This window comes from Phoenix dactylifera, unplaced genomic scaffold, assembly GCF_009389715.1.
Source record: "Phoenix dactylifera cultivar Barhee BC4 unplaced genomic scaffold, palm_55x_up_171113_PBpolish2nd_filt_p 000007F, whole genome shotgun sequence".
NCBI lineage: Eukaryota > Viridiplantae > Streptophyta > Magnoliopsida > Arecales > Arecaceae > Phoenix > Phoenix dactylifera.
The window spans coordinates 2350492-2371650 of record NW_024067666.1 but is presented as its reverse complement, the minus strand read 5'-3'; the positions used below and the strand labels follow the sequence as shown (position 1 = coordinate 2371650).

Sequence of the window (21159 nt, the reverse complement as noted above, 5' to 3'; positions counted from 1 at the left end):
AATGACGTGGGATTGGATCCTGCCCGATTAACCCCATCTTGTTTCTTAAAAAAGAAAAAAGTGATACTTAGATTGGATAGGGGCATAGTGGGCCCAGATGGCGTTTAGAGACGGGCCAAGCACTTGGGGGAAAAAAATCAAGTTTAGGGGATTGATGTTGGAACGAGCACCACCGAGAGATCAAGCTAAAATTCGTCTCTGAAACCCATATGGAGAAAGATGTTTGTTTGGAGCAACGCTACATCAAGCAGCTAGCACAGTACAAGCTTTGAGCAAAATGTGCAGCTAGCATAGCATGGACTTTGAGCCAAACATAGGTAGCTAGCATGGTATATGAGCTGAGATAAAAAAGGGCTAGGCTTTGGCTTCAACATGTCACTCCTATTCTTAAATTCTTAATATCTAAGGCTCATTTGGTTCGCGGGAAGCATTTTTCCTTCTAAGAATATGATTTCTGGAAAACAAATTTCTAGGAAGAGAATGCCTAGGAAAATATTTTTGGTATGTTTGGTTGATCATGGAAAAATGACAAATTTTCAAAGTGCTTATGTTTGGTTGGCCACCCACTTTCCTGAAAAAATTATGCATAATTTCTATTATGCCCTTAATAAAAATTAGATCTTTAATGCTTCTTTGATGTTGAAGGGTCTTTTGAGGAAAAAATAAAAATGCAGTGATTTCTGCCTCATGGAAAAGTTACATGGAAAAGACTTTCCAATAAGATGTGGAAATCATATTCCCATGGGCATACAACTTTCTCATATCTCTTCTTTGAAAACTCTAACCAAATAAGAGGCATCTCATTACTTTTTCGTTGATCACACTTTTCTTCCTTCTTTTTCCGCGAACCAAACGAGCCCCTAATGTTCTTGTATATGTAATAAAATTATTGTTCTGTAGGAGCCCTGAGCTTTTAGAAAGCCATTCGATGAAAGGTTTAGCAAAACAATGGTTAAGAAATATAGCGTGCGCCTGAAATAAATAACATATTATTTATCTAACAATGCTGACACCGTATCAAATGCAGAGTCTCAAAATTAGCATCTAAAACGAAGAGCAACGGACATACTAAATAATGCATAATGAATGTTTTTTGGATGCTAATATTGCCTTTCCAATATTCATTCAGTAGATTTGAGCACATAATTCAAAAAAACCATCCCTTTCGGGCATTCTGACGCATAATTTCTGCGATCACACTAATATGCAAACAAAAGTGCTTTTTGCCGCATTCAATCCTCCTAGACACCATGCAATATTTCTTAGGCGGCCACCGAAGTCCACCTAAAAGTTGCGGCAGCCAAACAGAGAACGCCGGATATTCAACCAAAGCATTGCAAATCGACTTCGCATAATTATTTCGCTACCCATATCAAAGCGGCTTCAGAGGCTACGGCAAGGACACGTATCCGACAGAGTACTTGTCTAAGACCGTGAGACTCCAGAGGTCTGCACGGGCTTTCTGCTCCTCCTCAACTTGGCCCCGGGGTGGGGGGGTGCCTTATCCGTTGGCTTTGTTTCAACATCGTTTAAGCCATTTCAGAAAAAAAAAAGTGGAAAGAGTGCACAAAACCTAGAGAGAAACGAGTGATGCTGGAAGTAGAATATTCTGAATATTAACATGTCAGGTCACCAACAGAATTCCATCCTGCAAAGTGAAATTTCAGGATTAAAAAGAATGCACTGCTCCTTCATTGGCCGTAGCTAACACAAGATGTGTTCCCAAGTGACAGAGATGCATGCATAAGCAAGAATCTGCCAATGAGGCAGGCAGGCAAAACAAAAATAAAGTTACGACTGTATGTTACCAGGAACTGTCCAAGAATAAACAATAAAACGAAAAAAAATAAAAGGAAAGCTGGAGGCAGGACTCATGAAAAAATCCACCATTTCAGTCAGATCGTGTTCTTCGAGCAGATGGGGATGTGTCAAGAAACTCCCAGCACAGTTTGCATTGAATTTGGTTCATAAGTAGTGTCTGATATTTTTGATGGAGGCCAGTATCGTAGCACCGATCTTCCAAAAATATTTTTGACAGGAAGAGGGCCCCTGGAAACAACAACAGATAACAAAATATTAGCATTGGCGGTACATGCCTTGTTGTTTTAAACTTTAGAATCAGTACTTTCGGCATTTCCAACATGGAGAAATTAACAGCTTCTATTTTGGGCTTCAGGACTTACCAGTTATGAGAGTCGAAGCTGTTATTGCGATTATCTCCCAGTACGAAGACACAACCTTCAGGTACAAGCTACATAAGCAATGGCAACCAGTTAGGCATACAAATCAACAGCAACGTTTTTAAAGAACAAGAAAAAGAAAAACCCTTAACAAATTCTGGAACAAAGATCTCTATTTTAGGTTATTGCGTGTGCAATTCAACTCAAGAATCCACTTAGGGCTAAACTGGATTCTCGAGCATTTAGACTAGGAGATTTACATGACAAAATCTGTAGAATATATCCAATGCAACACTAACATCCATTGGTTCTCTATACATCCAAAAACTTGAGTACAGTAAAGATGTCATACCACTGGGTCCATTTCGTAGTCAAGAGGCTCTAGTATGAACTCTTCATCTTGGACAATACCATTAACCAATAATTTACCATCGTACACCTATCATGAATAAAGATACATATATGATTAGCATATCATTTAATTGTGGCAAGAAACATATGCAAATGAAAAGAAGGAGCTGTACCAATGTAGAAACTTACTTCGACATAATCCCCAGCCTTAGCTACAACCCTTTTGATGAAGACATCACCTGAATTGTATCCAATTTCCTGCACAAAACAAATTTCTAGTGAATATGGCTACTAAGTATAGTATGCATAACTAACTGCATCAATGGAATAATTATATTATACCTGAAGAATTGTAGGAGCCTTGAAGATGACAATGTCTGTTACTTCTGGCTCTCTGAATAGATAAGAGACCTGCAGACATAACAAATCAACATAAAGAGATTTTCCAAAACAAAATTGACCACCAATAAACAGCATCAACACAACTATAAGAGGTTGGATTGTGTGCATAATATCCACATAAGTAAAACATGCGAATAGCTTGCACAATTTAGTAACTTTTCTAATTTTTAGTCAGCTGATTGAAGGGATACCTCAATCATTTTTAAAAGTTTTTTATGAGACGTTAGTACAGACTTAACATGTTCATGATAAACAAATTTAACAAACAAACAAATGAGGTGTTTGATTTGCTTTATCATACACAGTCCCATAGAATTCAGTCGTTAATTCCTAATTGTAATATTTAACAACACACTATAAAATCAAAATTGTGAAATCAAACTTGTAGCCTGCTGGTTGAATCAGCAAAAGATTGAAAAAGTCCGTTACCTTCTCTGCTAGAATCCGGTCTCCAACATCAAACGTCGGATACATAGACCTAGAAGGGATCGATCTCGGCTCCGCCAAGAACGACCCATAGAGCAGCGGAACAGTCACCGCTGCAAAAACAGTCTTACAATCATCCGAGCAGGAACTCATCCACCGCGAGAGCCACCCATTCCTCTCGCCCGAATTCATTTTAACGGGCTTGCTGCCCAGACCTTTGGCAGTCACCATGGAGCTCGAGCTCTCCTTAGCCCTACTCCCCTCACCAGAAAGCATCCCACCCCTGTTATTGCGAGGAACCATCTCTGTCTCGCTGGGGACCGTACCTCCCTTATCCACCGGGGCACTGCTTGCCGACCCCGGGAAGAATTCATTGCACGGAAACCACTTCGTTTGCTGCAAGAACGGGAGAAACGACGAGGGATTGAACACCATCGCCTTGGAAGACGAGATCCCCAAAGCTCCGATGCCGGGCACCGACGGCCCGGAGCCGGAAACCACGACAGAGAGCAACCCAACAGTCAGATTCGACCCGATCCGATCCTTCACCAAGGGATCCTTGGAGAAGGACGAAGAGGAGAAGAACCTGGAAGCCGGGGCCTTGGACCAACTGGAAGCACCAGATCGACCGGGGCTAGGATCGGGGGCGGGGGGATGATCATTGTCGGAGCGGCGGCGGCCGGCGAAGAAGGCGAGCGGGCCGGCGACGTCTTGGAAGAGGCGGCAATTGCCGCAGCGGAGGCCGGCGTTGGCCGCGAGGGTCTGGGCCAGGTAGCCGGAGTAGGAGACGGTGACGCGAATCGCCATAGCTGCGATCTTGGAGAAGCGGAGAAAGATCGGATACACGGGGGCTGGAGGAGTACGCGGAGGGGTCGTGTGGAGCTTCGAGATCACAGAGAATAAGCCATTTCCGCGGAAGAGATCGCTGAATCGAGATCTTGAAAGAGGAATCGAAGGGGTTTCGAGGGAATTAGGATTCGGAGATCGCGGAGATGGAGGCGATCAGGGATGGTGCTTTGCCGATCTCTTCTTCTCTCGGAGGAGAGAGAGAGAGATGGCGGAGGGGTGATGGATTCAACTGCTCAAGGAACAAGGAAGGGAAACAGGGAGGAAAATGGCGAGAGCCATGGGGTTTTAGTACTGGGAGAGGGATGGAGGTGGAGTGGAATGCCACTGACTTTGGAGATATTTACTAAATTGTCTGGAGGTCCCAAAGAGATGCAGTACCCTTCGAAATTAGGGTCTTTCCTTCTGATAGGATCACGGTATTTTCTGTTTCTAAACATTAAATATGTATTAGATACTCGATAGAACTTCTTTAGGATCCTAGTATTTGAAAAGAGTACTGTAACTTCAAAATTAGCAATCAAAGATAGCATATTGCTATGCCCGAAGAAGAAAGCAAATTGCTATCAGATAAAAAGTGGGTGCCAACTGCATTTATTTTGAAGAAGACTCGACTGTGATGATCGAGTTGATTCGAGTGCATAGCGATGCTGGCGGGCAGTCGATGCTTCTTTCGGATCATCCATATCTATCAAAAGGTGAACAATGGTGCTGATAAGGTCGCTTTCTTTGCGGTTAATCATTCGGGATGATTCTTTTGGTAGAACTAAGCATATGTTCCTTTTTCTCTTCGCCAGCTTCTTTTTTCTAATTTTGTTAGCTGCACCCATGTACGTTTTGTGTGAGACGTCGTTGTACCAAAAAAATTATCGTTATTTAAAGTTACAAAAAATATTAATTAAAAATATATTTATATATATAATATATAATATATAATATATTTAATTGATGAGGTAAATAGTAATCATCTTCAACATAGAATAATATTTTTGTTGGAATTTTTTTTGATAAATATGAATTGAAGTTTATTCTTGCTATCATGATCTTTATTTAATAATTAAAAATTTTCATTACAAATTCTGAATTCTCTGTTCTTGCATCCAAATAACTACAGCGTAGGCAAGCTTCATTTTATTTGCTTTTCATTTAAAAAAAATGGCAGGCTCTAGAAATATATAATTTTATAATTCAAATTGTAAATATTTATAGAGGTAACAAGATAACAAAAAAATTATTTTTCTTCATGAATTATCAAAAGATTTTTTATATTTATCCTCCCTGAAGTATATATGTATTTCAAATATTTGAGACCAACCTAGACATATGTGGCAGTGATAAATAATTGAAAATTTAAGGGTACCAATTTTTATTAAAAATCGAAAGAAAGAAAGAAAGAAAGAAAGAAAGGTGCACATCGGAGTGGAGGCGATGGTTCTCAGATGGCCAGGGATGCTTCGGTAATAAGTGACAAGGAAGAGGGCATTTGTTTTTCAAGTTTAACCCTCCAATAGTTTATACTTCTCAGTGGCAAAATATTAGGTTGACTGTTGACCGAACTAGGAAGGTTCCTTGGCATTTCCTCTTTGAATCCGGACATGGTGGGAGGCTAAATGCAGGCCATAGCTGATCTAAGTGCAGAAATCATACATATAGTATTCTTCAATTAGCTGAAAACCTAAAAAAAATATTTACCATCATCTCTTATGAATCCCTTGGTAAGAAAATTTATAAATTTTTAAATTGATGTGAAAGTAGATATATAAAATATTTTTTATATTTATTAATCATCGGACTTAAAACTATATTGAAATATCTAATTTTGACCATACTTTTTTTTTATAATTGAATTTTAATTAATATTCATTCACTTTGCAAAGGAGCGGGCAACTCGGTGCAAATTTCATACAGTGAGAAAATTTGTCTAAATATCTGAATTTTGCTCATGAGGCTTCGCTCAAAATAAAAAGATGAGATTTATTAAAAACTCTATCAAGAAGCGAATAATGCTGCCAATTAAGTCATCTATTTTGCGGCTCATTATTTTTAGAGAAATTTTTTGGAAGAATCAAGCTTTTGTATGAAAAAAAACCTCTCCCATCACGCCGAGAACGGGAAACCCGTAGAAACCAAGAGAGTGATGTAATCCATTGACTAAAAAATGGACATGATGAACGTGGGACATACAAAGTGATGTAAGCACATGCGTAATAGGAGCTTTGATTATATAGTCAAATAAGATCAAAAGCAACATCAAGGGAGATTTTGACCAATAAAAGAGCATGTCACCATAAAATTCAAAGTTCTCTTTAATCAATCGCAGCCGAACATATAATGACGAGGTAAACATAGGTTATATTTATGATGAGGCTTTCAACCCATCATGGGTCAATGGAATGCTTAAGTAGAAAGGAAACTATTAAATGGATGGCGATCGTCTTCTAGTTTTAATATAATGCCTGTTGTCGAATCTTTCTCAACATTTTATCCCACCAACAAAGAAAGATAATCAACTCAATTTCCCGAGTGCGAGGGCTCTCACCATCTTGAGTTGGTCAAAATCCTTACCTACTTGATTACCGCTATATACGTATATTTATATATTTAAAGAGGAGTTGTCATGTTAGGTGAGAAACTAGCATTACTCTTACCAATTTTATGTTTATGAGAAAAATGAAGGGAAAAGAAAAACATAGGTTCCCTTTTATCAAATGGTTGTACATATGGAAGCCTCTTAACAAGATTCTCTCTCTCTCTCTCTATCAACTATCAAAGGTAGAGCAACAATTGTTCAAAGTGCAGGAAAACAAAATTAAGCTGGTGTTAGATCTACAAATGTTTAGCAGAGGTATAGGGTATCAGTGCCATTTCATTTGAGCAAGATTGCCGGAAACCTTTCGAAAACCAGTATGTTGATTGGTCTCCTTATAGAAGGAGAAAGCAGCACGTTGTGAATCTTCAGTAAAGCTGATCATGGATCGAGCTTGGATATAAAAAATATTAAATTTTTATATAGGCCTAGCCTGAAGCTTTATTAAAAATAAATACAATTTAGGCTCGAGATCCGGCCCATGATTAGCTCTAATCTTCAGTAACAATGAGCAGCAACACTGGCATCGCACAGGCTCAAAAAATTTAGGCACTGATCTAATATACCTGCAGAAGTGGGACAAGCTGATACCAGGCTTAGTAAATTAGATATGACTTTCATAAACATAATTACTCACAATAGAAAGCAGTGCAATGCTGTCAATATAACAAACAATAATTGTTAGCTTAGTTGGTAGACTGTAGACACTTCTCTCTATAATCGAGAGATCTCATATTAAAGAAAAGCCTTGTAGAACTTTATTTTTGATGTTAATTTCAAATATTACTTGGAATTGTTTTATGATGGTAAAATTGCAACAAAAGTCTTCCAAGATAAGGGGCAAGAAGATATATATAGAACCTATTTCAAAGCAAATTGTAATAAAATTAATCTAAATTACTCTATCCTTATTATGAGAAGGCCTAAATTACTCCTTAAAACTCTCTTGAGAATATTGTCGAAAGAAAAGATTATTTCAAGAACATTGATGGGTAGTGGAAGAGAGCTCATAGATGCCTAATTGAATGAGGGGACATCCAGTCCTCTCTTCCCCATCTACATTCTATTGTCCTTCTATGAGCAAACATTGATTTATTTCCCTATGATATTTTTTAGAAGGTCATGAGGCATTTTTTTTCCGATAATAAATATGATGGGTGTACCACTACTAGCGTTAGAACCCCATACTTTTCACTTTGCAAGCTCCTAGAAGGGAGGCAACAACTGGATCCAAGTTCCAAGTGATATGGCTCTATGATGCTAAGTGCCATATCAGAAGCTCATCCAAGCCTAATTAAATTTTAAAATGGACCAAACAGCAGTGTTTTTGTATTTTTTTTTTTTCTCGACAAATTAGTGAAATATCATACGGAGTAATGAATATTGACATTGAAGATAGCATATGCATTAAATTTTGGCTATCCCTTGCTTTTATTCTGCACTCTCTTTTTTCATCATACATATTTTTCCCATCTAGTTCCTTTTTCTTCTTGGGTTTTTGGAAACAAAGACAGAAAACAAAAGCAATACCAAGCATGACCTAAATATTCAACAAGAAAATTCTACATGTGTTAGATGATTGCATAAGGAGCATAGCAGTTCAGGGTTCTAAATAGCAAAAAAATTATTTCAGTTGCAAAGCAAGGTCGATACATAATGGGCTTCTAAATTTATGTTAACATTACGATCACCCTCAAATGCACCATTTAATAGCCATGCATTGTACACCATCATCACACATCTCAAAGTCTTCCTATATTTTGTCTTATGACATGCAATACATAAATGAAAAATCACATTAAATACCTCCTGAAGAAAAAGTTACCAACCAGCTAATCCAGCAACTACCGGTGTATCATCATTTATTTCGAGTTTATTTTTCAAAGAAATGGTGAGACCCACCCGTATTCTTAGGGATGCACCATTCAAAACTTTTAATTTTTAAACTGCTAGATTTTAAAATCATCTTTTTATCAAGACAATTTTATGTTTTTCCAAACTGTTGGAATTATGCTTCAGTCAGGATTAGATTAATTATATTCACCAGACCTTAATCATATTTATCGCAAAATCAATGTATATCCAAAACCTTCAGTTTTTAAAACTACAAGATTTTAAAGTCATCTTTTTATCAAGACAATTTTATGTTTTTCCAGTCTGCTGGAGTTCTGCTTCCATCAGGTTTAGATTAACTAGGTTCCATTGAGCAATCATATTTGGCACAAAATCAAAGCATCTAGTTAGAATCATATTTGAGCACACAAAAAGAATTCCATACATAACAGTATGTAAAATACAAATCCACGTATTCAAGTTTATTACTCAATACTCTTAAACCACATTCAAGAAGTCTTCTTGACCTCATCAAAATAATCTGCAACACTGATTTAACGTTAATTCAACAGTATTTTTTACTTCTTTCCCTATTCCTGTCTACAGCAACACCAGGGGACTGGGAAAAAATCTACTTATAAGACTTGGCATTTTCTCCTTTACCGTATGCTAAAACGCTTCTTACAAACAGAGTACATAACTACAATAAAACAATCATGAAGGGCTTCATTCTTATGAAGAACATTCCAGGTATTTGTCGTACATGGAGATATGCAAGCTCAATACTTCGTACATGTTACGGATTCTCATCTTACATGACACAATAATGGTCCCACAAACATATGATTTTCATTAAAATCAAAGGCCCATAAATTTAGATAAGATAGTGGCTTGATGCCATAATTCAAAATTATTATTCGTGATTACATAACAAGATGCATCAATAGTGTTAGATGCATCTACCTGTACATGTAACATCAATAAACAGCTTCCAAACTACATGGCCTTCTAATGAATTTTACCATTCAAGAAAGTCACTGCAATTGTTCACAGAAAAATTATGCTCCCAACCAAATCCATCGGTTGCGACTGCTAGGCTGCCCAACTTGCAACAGATGGTACTTTTAAAAGCAAATGCAAGCAAAACCTGCTTTAAAATCACAAAATGGCTCAAACCTGAATCGGGTCCAACGGGAATGAATTCACTCCATTTCCGTTAACCAAATGGCCTTGGTAGAAAATCTGCAGATTCCTTGAGATCTCACATCTGCTAACTACAAGTACTAAAAAGTACTTATGTTGTTTTTTATGACAAGTATTGGAGGAATTGATATTATTTTATGACACCTGCAGCAGATAAATACATTGTTATCATGCAACCTCATTCCCGGGGGAAAAAAAGTTTACGTGGCACTGACATAAGGTTACTTACAAGTTTGATGCTGAAAAAAAAAATTAAAGAAAAACATGCCCAGAACCTATCAAGAATAATTAGTGCACATCTACTTCGTACAATAATCATCTCGATGTGGTGCATAAACTGCTAAGGCCCAAAAAATTCTGTAACAAGGTTTTAAGATCAGACACCCTCCTGGATTAATCAGCGCCGGGCTGTACGAGACTTAGGCCTAGATGACTTCTGCGATCAAGAAAATTAGAAAAAGTAAGATGAAAAAGAAAAGGTAAGAGAATAACTGTATCTGCGTCATGCTAGTAACTGCCAGAGTGTCAAAAACTTAAATGAAAATCAAGGAGTTAATAAACAGCTTTACACTCACAGATGCAGCACCAAAGCTCGCACCCGAACCAGCTGGGGCGCCTGAAAGTAGATAACAAACCCAATTTAAGCCAGGAAAAAAAATATTAAAAGAGACCCATGTTAAAAGAAAAAAAGTCTTTACAAATGGCAGGCAGTTTGCATCATTAAAAAGTACTTGATATCATAGATGTCAACCATGGTCGAATGATAACATAGCATTGCTAAGTTCACTGTCAATGCTTTGGCCTGGAGTTTTGCATTTTGGCACAATCCAACATAAGAAAAAAATACTGAACGTAAATAAATACTAACACTCATTAAGCTATGTATTACAATGTCAAAAAGAGTAGAAATTATAACCCCCACCCCCCCACCACATGCACGCAGCTTCCCTTCTCCTCCTTTTTTTTGCATAACAATGATGTTTACCACTGGGCTGTATAATAAATAACAAAATCATAATCAATTTAGTGCATGCACATGCATGCTCAATCACTATAAGTATATTGGAATAATGAATTGATAGCAATCAATTCAGTGCATGTGCATGTATTCTTGATAACTTTAAACAGGTCAACCTTACATTGGTGCACGCATTACAACCGATGCAAGATTAACGCGACTCATGCCACGTTAAGGAAAAATATCCAAAAAAGTGGTTCAGCAGCAGCTGGTCGTCCCTCTAATGAAAAAAGAGGCCTTTTGTAGAAGCCAAATTTTTCCTTAACGTGGTAAACATCTTTGACTGGGCAAACTCGGGTTCAACCTCAAACTGCAAGGCCACCAGCTTTTGTCATAATTAGCTAGGACAGATTTCAGCCTGGCTTCCTAGGCCATTAACACCTCTGATACATGTGTTAATCCAATTTTAAACTAGTTTCATCAGAATATGAAAAAAATCTAATAAGTACTTCCATATACCTGTGCCATATGATGGTGGGCCGAACAGTGAAACCGCAGCAGGAGTTGATGCGAAAGATGGGGTACTAGTTCCAAACCCTGAGGGAGTCTGAGCAGACCCAAATAAAGGTGTAGAGGAGGCAGTCCCAAATGGAGTTGATTGAGGTGTAAATCCAGAGGAGCCAAACAGGGTAGATGATGGAACAGATGCTGTTGGAGTTGAAAAGAGAAAAGAAGATGAAGCAGAGGTAGAAGGAGCAGGCAACGCGCTATAAGTAGAAAATCCACCACTGGAAGATACAGCAGTAGTCCCTGAAGACAACTGTGGTGCACTCGATAAGGAAACTGCTGAGCTGGCAAATATACCAGCAGCTTGGGTCGCTGGTTGTGCAGAATTTGCAGCTAAATGCAATGTTGGATGAACTCTTCTGGCAGCAGCTTCTTGTTTAGCTGCTTCCCTTCTGTTGGCCTCAATAAATGGATCGTTACCATCACCCCGACGCCGCTGGTCAGCAAGATAAGCCATCTTCATAGACTCAATATATTGATGGAGGCTCTCAACCTGTAACAATAAAAATAATTAATAGCTACATTCTCTTTCTAAAGCGTAAGCAAGATAAGCATTTGTAGCAAAATCCATTTAGACTGCTCAAACTAGTCTCCTGGTTTTAGAAACTGAAATTTGATGGAATATTAAAGCCAATAATACAAGACCATTAGGAGCCATAACATAAGTGCCTTCAGGTTATGATAGTCCGCTCATGCAATTCAGCAGTTACACAGGAATTTCCGCAAGGGAGTGAGAGAGAATTAAAGCCAAAATAAGAGATTCAAATTGATACCATAAAACTGCAGCAAATATACACATGATAATTCACACATGTGCATGATCATGGAGATTTTTGTGGGAGATGACATGCATCTAGGATGTTAGGGTCTGTGTGTCCTTTTTGAGTGCAAGAAAACAGGGAGGGAACAAGAAAGACATACAGCATCTTACCTTGGCAGCAACATGGATGAAGTAATCATGCACATTTGACATGACTGTTGGAAGAGCTTCTAAAGAGCTTGAAGTGGCTTTGTCAGTATCCATCAGGAGCAGCTGCTCTAGTTCTTCAATCCACTGGCAGCACTCAGTGAGATACTTCTCAAATCTGGCAGCAGTATGGTGCATGAATAGAGAAGGTCTTTTTGGAATCCCACTGTAGAAATCAAAACTTGGTGATATGGAGCTGGTCATCAGTTGACTAGTTTGGCCAGAAGTTACGGCCACACCAACAGTCTGACTTGTTGGACCAACGCCTGAAGCAGCAGGGACATTTTGACGAAGAAACCTTGGCCTAAGCATCATATATGAACGGACAGCAAATTCTGTATGCCACATCATATCATTCACGTTCTTCATCAGTTCTTGCACTGAGACCTTCTCTCTTTCAATTGCAGTAGTGATACCTCCAAGTTCCTATGCAGCAACAAAAGATTCCATAATCATCATTAAGGTAAAACCTAAAACTGAAATGGTGTACGAATGGCAGGTCAAATTTTTACAAGCATATAACTTACTGTGATGATGAGTTGGTAAAACTGCACATAGGGGTAATTTTACTACTTTTGAAAAATACAGTTACTCTCAAGTAGGTCTCAAGTAGGAACAATAGTTATGAAAAAGCGAACAAGTAAAGAAAGCCTAAACATCATCTGCAAAGAGAAGTTGTTTTATCTAACAACAACATAGTTTTATAAGCTTTGTCGCATTCTATGAAGGCTCTTGTCAAAGAATATCAATTAACATAAAATTTATTAACATTACCAGATCACATGATATCAATCTACATATATCAATGCTTAAAACTTGGTCAGTATCATTTTTTGTCAAGACTAGCAAGTTTCAATTTTGGCATTTTTATGGTTTTGACGGAATCAGCTTCAGATCTAAGTTTTGTTAAAATGGATCAGGAAAAGATAAAGATTAGGGGGGGAAAAAAAGAAAAGAAAGCAAGCCAAGAAAACATACATCATGCAGTTTTGAAGTATATCGCATTTTTTGAAATCATTTTTGTATGGTTTAGTATTTCACGACGGAAAAGTCTGAAATATAAAAAATAATTATTTTAGATACCAAAAAATGTTAAATAATTAAGTTATCAATGCTTAAAACTTGGTCAGTATCATTTTTTGTCAAGACTAGCAAGTTTCAATTTTGGCATTTTTATGGTTTTGACGGAATCAGCTTCAGATCTAAGTTTTGTTAGAATGGATCAGGAAAAGATAAAGATTAGGGGGGGGGGGGGGGGGGGGAGAAAAGAAAGCAAGCCAAGAAAACATACATCATGCAGTTTTGAAGTATATCGCATTTTTTGAAATCATTTTTATATGGTTTAGTATTTCACGACGGAAAAATCTGAAATATAAAAAATAATTATTTTAGATACCAAAAAATGTTAAATAATTAAGTTATACATAAATTTATCCTCTAATATGATATTTAATCATTTCAAAGCTACTTCTCTGATATATAATAAAACTATTTTTATATCTATACAAACAAAATATGCATTTGTAAAACTACAAACAAAGATGCAACTTGATCAAATGATGACGACCAGCCACAAATCATAATCATTTTCATTTGAAAATACAATAATAATTAGATATGACTCATCGCATTGTTCAGACTTGAGCTAAGATCTCATAAACCTGCGGTCCAATCTTGGAAATCCACTCTTGAGGCTAGATAGGGCCACAGGGAGTTGATTTTTCTTCTTTTCCCTCCCTTAACTTACTTTCAAGTTTCTTGCAAGGTTACCTCCAACTGCTTCCAATATTCTCAAGCATTATAAAAATTCTATGTTTGATCTTAAGAAAATACTTCTTAGAGACTACATTTATCACTTATCAGTCGACATAGTAGCATTCCCAAGTCTGAAATAAAAGTGATCCTAGGTAATTAATTACCCAAGTGACGCAGGACAGAACAAGCTCTGATACCAAATCGATGCAAGATAGAAGAAGAAGGAGAGAGAAGATGAGGACGAAGAAGAGGAGGGAAGAGAAGAGAAGAATGAGGAGACGGCAGAGAGAGAGAGGGCAACTCAATATCCTGTATTCTCAAATCTCAGTAATGCAAACAATATTCTCAATTAACATAGTAACGGATTTATGTAGGCAACCCAAAACCTTAATAAGTGTCCGTATAAAAATAAAACATTGAAGTCCATATAAAATTCTAGTTCTAGACTCCACAAATTTCTAGTTCCATAGTCCATATGACAATAAAATTTCCTAATTCCCAAATAAAATTTTCTAATTTCTATATTTGCACCTAATAAAAGTGCACCTAGATTTATTATTGAACGGTCCTCTGTCACCAAGTCTAAAATAAAAATGATTTGATCCCATGCCTAAGCTTTGAATAATTTAAACTATCTACAGAAATCAAAGTTATTCTTAGGGGTGGCAATAGGTAGGGTAGGCTGTCATAGTTATTTATAGTTATTTGATGCCTAAACCAACTTAGTTTTGGACTTTATATTGTATGGTAACCTTGTTCCCTCAGGTTTTCTACCATTTGTGCTATAATTATCTCTTTTTGGCTTTGAGATAATGGATCAGTGACCCAGTAGCTCATATTCACCCGTCATTTAAGTAATATATAGAATATAACCTCCATCCATGACCCGACGAGCTATGGGGCTTGACCTAAACCCAACCCAACCTATTGGTGACTCGAGGTTGGTTGACCCATACCCAACCGCGAACCCAACGAATCAGGTCATAAATTGCCGCACCTAATTTTTCTCGTCATTTTGTATTTTAGAATATTCAAGGAAGGAGCCAAAATTTCATGGGAGGGGGCAAGTGTTAATATTTTGTTACATTTAGTTCATTATAAATCACTAAAAGTATAAAAAAATAAATTAAAAAGTCAAAATAACAAAAATGTAGATATTAAATATTTTGAGAAATGAAATAAATTAAATCATATTTCAAATCATTCAGTATATAATTAATCACATTACAAAGAAGCATAAAATTATAACCATAAATAAGACAATGAAGTTCAAAAGCAATCTAAATTCTAAACAATAAATAAGCCATTGATTAGTCTGATCTTAGAACAATATGAATTTTTGATCAACAGAACAATACATGAATGGTAATATGATAAGAAAACAACATTAACATTAAATATCCGAAAAAAAATCTACATCTATGTATAAGAATTACATAATTTTCAAAAATTATTACTAGAAAAGAAAGAAAAGAAAACGCTTAGAAGAGATGCATCCAGGAATGAATGTAGACTCGCACAAACTCTCATGAAGTGAACTTCGACAACAAGCTAAGTGTGAAGCTTTGGATGCCAATAGCTAACTAACAAAGGAGAATCCTGGATGACAAAGAAAAGCATTGATAGAGAGGGAAGGTAACAAAGTTAAAAGTTATGTCTGTTGTCAAGTTTGGATAGAGGAAGATGTTTATAATTGTAAGAATCTAAGCACTTAATTGCTTTCTTTTGAAACAAAAGAAAGTCTACCGATTTCGATATGGAATATCTTTTTTTAAAGAATGAAGTCTGGGTGTTGATCATATTTTGTAGATTAATTTAACCTTGTGTTTAGGCTCAAATCAGAGCCACTGGAGCCATGTCCCGATTTGGCCATGAGATTGTGCGTTTAGGAAATAGCAGGGTTTTGCCAAGTGGGAGCATATCTGATAATGGGAGGTGAACAGTAAGAGTTGTGCTCTAAAACAACTGAAATTATCCACTTGTTGAGATTTGGAGAGAGAACATATCTAAGGTACCTGGTAGTTGGTAGATAAGGCGAGAAATTAGGAGTTTTGGATGCGCCCTCGATAATATTATTAACTTTCATAACTAAACTGTAGTAAAGTGAGCTTTCTCTTCATCAACTTATATCTTTTCTAAAACTTGGGAGGATATATTTCCACTTGGTTATTAGATATACATAAACTTGCCTCATAATTAATCGACAAGATTGGAAAGTTTGAAAGAACAAGTACTTCATGTAATAACAATTCTATGAGGGATAATTGTTTTTTCTAATAAAGAGATTATAAAAATAAATGGATATATTCAGTGTCTAATATCTAAAGCTTCGTCACTAGTAAGATGGCTAAATAACATATTGTTGGATGATTGTATTACAAGACTTATGAGAGACATAGCTATGGTCACAACTAATCGTGTCTAGCTGAGTTAACATCAATATTTTGAAAGAATACATATGGTAGAAACATAGCTAGGGGGTTGTCTAGCACCTAGGACTAACCAAGCACCCAAAGGTCAAGACGTCCACAAAATTTAGTAGTAAACTAAATTAGAATATATATGTCGAAATCTAGAAAATGGTATAATCCAAAATTTGAAACATAAATATCGAATAGGTTATAAACCAATCGGAAAAATGAACTTTGAAATATCTAGTGCTAATACATAAATCAATCTCTTCCTCCATACTCAAAAATAATGAAAACTAAGGTCTGCAATCTCAGTATCAGACCATACTAGTACCATGTTGGTACAATGTCAATATGCTTGGTACGGAATCGATTCGACATACCAACACAAGGTACATCCCTTATATTAAGTATCGGTTCGTGCTGGAAGGTACAAACATCCAATGCGGGATGGCACAAACCAATACTATGAACCTTGATAGCAACGATTGTGCCTAGGCAACTGTCATTCAAAATATTGAACTCCATACATGAACCCTTACCTAATGTTACTTGGACACCTCATTTTTAACTTATATGAAAGTGTCGATACTTTAGGACACTTGAACACGGCAAGACACAACATGGCATTGGCTGGGCACTCCACTTTGAAGTGTCATGCAGATGTCAACAAAAGGCATCGGACACTAGACACCTTTTTTGGAATGGTGATGCAGGGGAAGTGTTGGACACTTTCAATGAAGTCCCTTTAAATTTTTTTAAGCACTCTAAGTGAAGTGTCTTAAGTGTCTTCATACACTTCATGCAAAATGCTTAATATAAAGTTATCAAGATTGTAGACACTATAAGTGAAAATCATTATGTTTTCAAAATAAATATATCATAATTAGTTATCAACCTAAAAATCTCGACACATCTAAAATGAACTTGGCAAATAAAGTAAAACAACTTGTAGACTCATGGACATTCCATTAATTTATTTTTTAAATAGCATCTATAATTCTAAGTTTCTACTTGTTTGAATAAGCATCAAAAGACGCAAGCACACTACACATAATATATATACCATGTTCTCGTGCCTAGATTTTTGGAGGCTGCGATGTCTGACACTTAAGGATACTTAAACACGTAGCACCTGTGCTAGGTGTTTGACATGAGGAACAAAAAGTGTTCCAATGTATGGTCAACATACCAAAAGTGACGGTCAAACAGCCTCATTAAACCGTTTAAAACAAGAATCTAATTGTTTCTTTCCATTGCCCACCAACAAAGGGTACCTTCCATGGGAGATTGTTGAACAATCTCATTAACTTATCGACCACAATGTTACTGATAGTATTCATGGAACACTAAACTATATGGCTTAGACTTCTTTACTTTCTAGAGGTCTAAATTTGTCAGAATTATGAAAATGGAAAAAGGGGCATATATGCATATCATTACCTTATCGATTTCCAACTATCTTCGACCATGCAATAGTATAGTCTACCTCCTTATTTAAAGTAAATCCAAATATAGATGATTGTAGATGCTCTTCATTTGAAAAACTTGTTTGAGACATGCACAAGCATAGGCTCAAACAAGCATGTGCTCAAAACATGTATGGGATTATTTTATTAAATAAAGAATTAATTTGTTAGTGATTGTACATATTTTACTCTAAATAATTTGATTTAGGTAGTATATCTATATCTTACTTTTTGTCATCAAATGCCTCAGAGGACAGATCAATAGATTATGATGTCTAAGCCAGTTTCTAAAAGCAACTCCCCTTTTTGTTCCTATTTACAACTTTGAGACAACAATAAAATTAAATGTTCCCTCCAAATCTCATTTCCCACTTAGCTGTGCTTTTCACTCCGTGCTTTTAAGTCTATACAAATGGACAAGGTAATTACCGTAACAACAATTGAATGATGTACCTTGTCTTCTACCACTATTTGGAAAGCAAAGGAGATTCATCAAAAAAACTCCCTTTCTTTTTAACATCACGATTTGCTAATAATGTCATCATCAGATCATGCAAACAATAAGATGATATATGATCTCATTATATCCAGAAGTTGAAATATCCACAAAAACCACAATAAAATAGGTGAAGAGAGATGTTAATAATATATACAAAAGCTCAAACCTTCACAAAATTGCAAACCATGATAAACCAGGTGAACGGATAATAGCAAAACCTGAAGAATACGACTAGCGTCAAACTCAAAACTGTCGCTTGACACTGATGAATCATAAAGTCGGCTACATTGTTCCAATCTCTGGCTCTCATACTTGTACTCCAGAATCCGCTCCCTGCATGCCAATTTTCACTCACTTAAAAATGACCTTTTATTTACCATAGAAAGAAGAGACAGCAAAAATGAAAAACAACTTAGCAAAGAATTCACATTGAAACAAGATTAACAAAAGGCCGTTTTTAAAACAAAGTCTAAAAACACAAACAGTAAGACAAGTAAATGCTAAAGGCAGTCCTTGCCCTCCTCCCCTTAACAGTAGAAGACACCGAATACAAGGCATAAGAAGAAAAGAATCAAGAACCCGCATTGCAAGAAAAGGAGAAAAAAACCCTGGCTCTGAAACAAGTATGCAAACCCTAGCAAAAATTAAGCCAAGAAACCAAAGACGATTTTCTCTGCTTCCCCATAAATCAACAAAGTGGAAAAGAAAGGAAAAAGGGAAAGTAATCTAGAAGGCATAAAACTGCCTCAACGACCCATACCTCGAGTATCCCTTTGTTAAAAGACGGTAAGAACGAAAGGGCCGTTAGAAAAGAAGCCTCCTTTAAACAGAATTCACGAACCGTCGTGCAAAAGAAAGTAAATTAAAGCAAGAAAACACAAATAAGAAGCCAAAGAACCCATACTCGATCCGTAGCAGAAGCTTCTGCGAATCAGGATGCAAATCCTCCCACTTGGTATTATACCCCGCGGGTGACCGATCCACTGTGAAGAGCAACAACTGCTGTGACGGCATCGACGCAGCTTGCTGCTGCTGGAACTGGACGTTCTGCTGCTGCTGCGGCTGCTGCCCAAACGAAGGGAACGGCGAGAATTGCTGCTGCTGCTGCTGGAGTTGTGGGGTTTGGAAGATCGACGGATGCTGCTGCTGTTGGGGTTGGGGGGTCTGGAAGATCGACGGATGCTGCTGCTGTTGGGGTTGGGGGGTCTGGAAGATCGACGGTTGCTGCTGCTGTTGGGGCTGAGAGGGAGTAGAGAAGGAGAAGGCCATTTGTTGGGGCGTCTGGAAGATCGACGGCTGCTGCTGCTGTTGTTGGGGTTGGGGGGGTTTGGACGAGAAAGGGGTGTTGTGAGGCTCTTTTTCCAGCCGACTGCTTCCTCTTCTCGGATAACCTCCGGGTGTTGACGTCCGGCGAGATATGTGTGACCGACAACGCGAGGTTTTACTCCCTTTTTCGGGTCAGCTCCTCCGCCGACTGATGGGAAAACCTCGGGCGTCGGCGGCCGGGGGGCGAAGGGGAGGCCGGAATGACGATGGCCGGCGAATAAATTCCGCCCGGCGGGAGGTCCCGGAGCGACAAGGCGGTGGCAGAAGGGGGGAGGCGTCGATGGAGAGGGGATGGTAGCCACGGATCACTACGAATCGGCCCTTTCGAAAGGGGAACTCCGCCATCGTTTAAACCCTAGGATTTCGAAATCGAATCGCGGCCCCGCAGACGGACTAATATACCCCTATAGATTTAGGGAAATCATTCATATATCGTTTTATTGGTTGTTGATTCTTGGAATAATTTTGTGTTATTTAGTCTTTTCGGTGTGGTTCGCAAATGGACGGCGAGGATCGCGGGGAGAGATTGGAGTGGTTTAGGAACGCCTTGAATTGTTTAAATTTTGACGTGCGGTTCAAAAGGGCGACGAACCCACCAAGTGGTTAACGAGTCCAGCCTGGCGCAAAAAGGTGAGCCTCTGGGTCCGGGGAGACCAGATATCAGGTGGGTGCGCTCGGCCTTCTTGTTGTCATCAATGAGCCGTGCACTTCTTCAATGATCATTGCAACAAGGCAGCACAACTATAAAAAGGGATCCTAGCTATTAGATTTGCAATGTGTTATTGAATGCACGATTTTTGGTGCAGGATTTCAATAAATTTAAGTGTCACAAAAGTTGCATGATTATCTTCAAGTCATGATAAGCCACAGCCTGAGATTAGATTATGAGGGGGAGCTAGAGTTTGCATCTCGGTGAGCAAAACATGGGAGCTTTCAGAAGTGATTAGATTCTAGAGAAGTGGGTGGGACTTACATTGATGGTGTAAGAGCTATGATAGAAGTAGAGCTGAAAATATCAAATTTTATATAGATTCAGCATGAAGTCTGACTAAAAATGAATATAATATAGATATGATGTCCGGCCCATGATCAACGCTACACAAAAGGTAGAGAAAAATTCTATGCTTAAAAAGTAATTTGCAAGTCCCTTTTATGTCTAGACATTGGCTCCGTCTCTAATTATTAGATGGAGCAGATCCAATGGACCAGTCCAATAGTCACATGCCACGTTACCCTTTGTATATAAACGATTCAAAATCAAATGAGGGGTGTCTTGGTGCATTCCCAAATAAAGAAAGGTGCATTTTAGGTCCCTTACAATAGAATAATTTAACTATTTGACCCAAGCAAATGTAAATAATAGTTACAAAAATCTATTG

The 21159-nt window shown here is 37.6% G+C and overlaps 2 protein-coding genes across 5 annotated transcripts; both read right to left on the bottom strand.

The window, feature by feature from the left end:
- Nucleotides 1-1019: 1019 nt before the first annotated feature.
- LOC103723906 (probable thylakoidal processing peptidase 2, chloroplastic) lies at nt 1020-4475 on the bottom strand. Of its 2 annotated transcripts, XM_008814999.4 has the most exons (7): nt 3363-4475; nt 2874-2942; nt 2721-2789; nt 2533-2619; nt 2184-2251; nt 1888-2049; nt 1020-1648 (listed from the first exon to the last, which is right to left on the bottom strand). In XM_008814999.4, exons 1-6 carry the CDS (start codon nt 4164-4166, stop codon nt 1929-1931), a joined length of 1218 nt encoding a protein of 405 aa, XP_008813221.2. In that variant the 5' UTR covers nt 4167-4475; the 3' UTR covers nt 1020-1648; nt 1888-1928. The 2 variants fall into 2 exon arrangements, with proteins under 2 accessions (XP_008813221.2, XP_008813220.2); XM_008814998.4 differs by lacking the exon at nt 1020-1648 and having other exon boundaries at nt 1662-2049.
- A 5041-nt stretch (nt 4476-9516) lies between these two features.
- Nucleotides 9517-20111, bottom strand: LOC103723909 (nuclear pore complex protein NUP58). 3 transcript variants are annotated; one of them, XR_005506898.1, is made up of 7 exons: nt 19359-19723; nt 18673-18787; nt 12285-12746; nt 11306-11846; nt 10404-10444; nt 10058-10264; nt 9517-9972 (listed from the first exon to the last, which is right to left on the bottom strand). XR_005506898.1 is itself a non-coding variant. In XM_039115736.1 (7 exons), the coding sequence occupies exons 1-7, from the start codon at nt 19721-19723 to the stop codon at nt 10226-10228; spliced, it is 1407 nt and encodes a 468-aa protein (XP_038971664.1). In that variant the 5' UTR covers nt 19724-20111; the 3' UTR covers nt 9517-10225. The 3 variants fall into 3 exon arrangements, 2 of the variants coding, with proteins under 2 accessions (XP_038971664.1, XP_038971663.1); XM_039115736.1 differs by having other exon boundaries at nt 9517-10264; nt 11306-11494; nt 11651-11846; nt 19359-20111; XM_039115735.1 differs by having other exon boundaries at nt 9517-10264; nt 19359-20111.
- Nucleotides 20112-21159: the final 1048 nt, after the last annotated feature.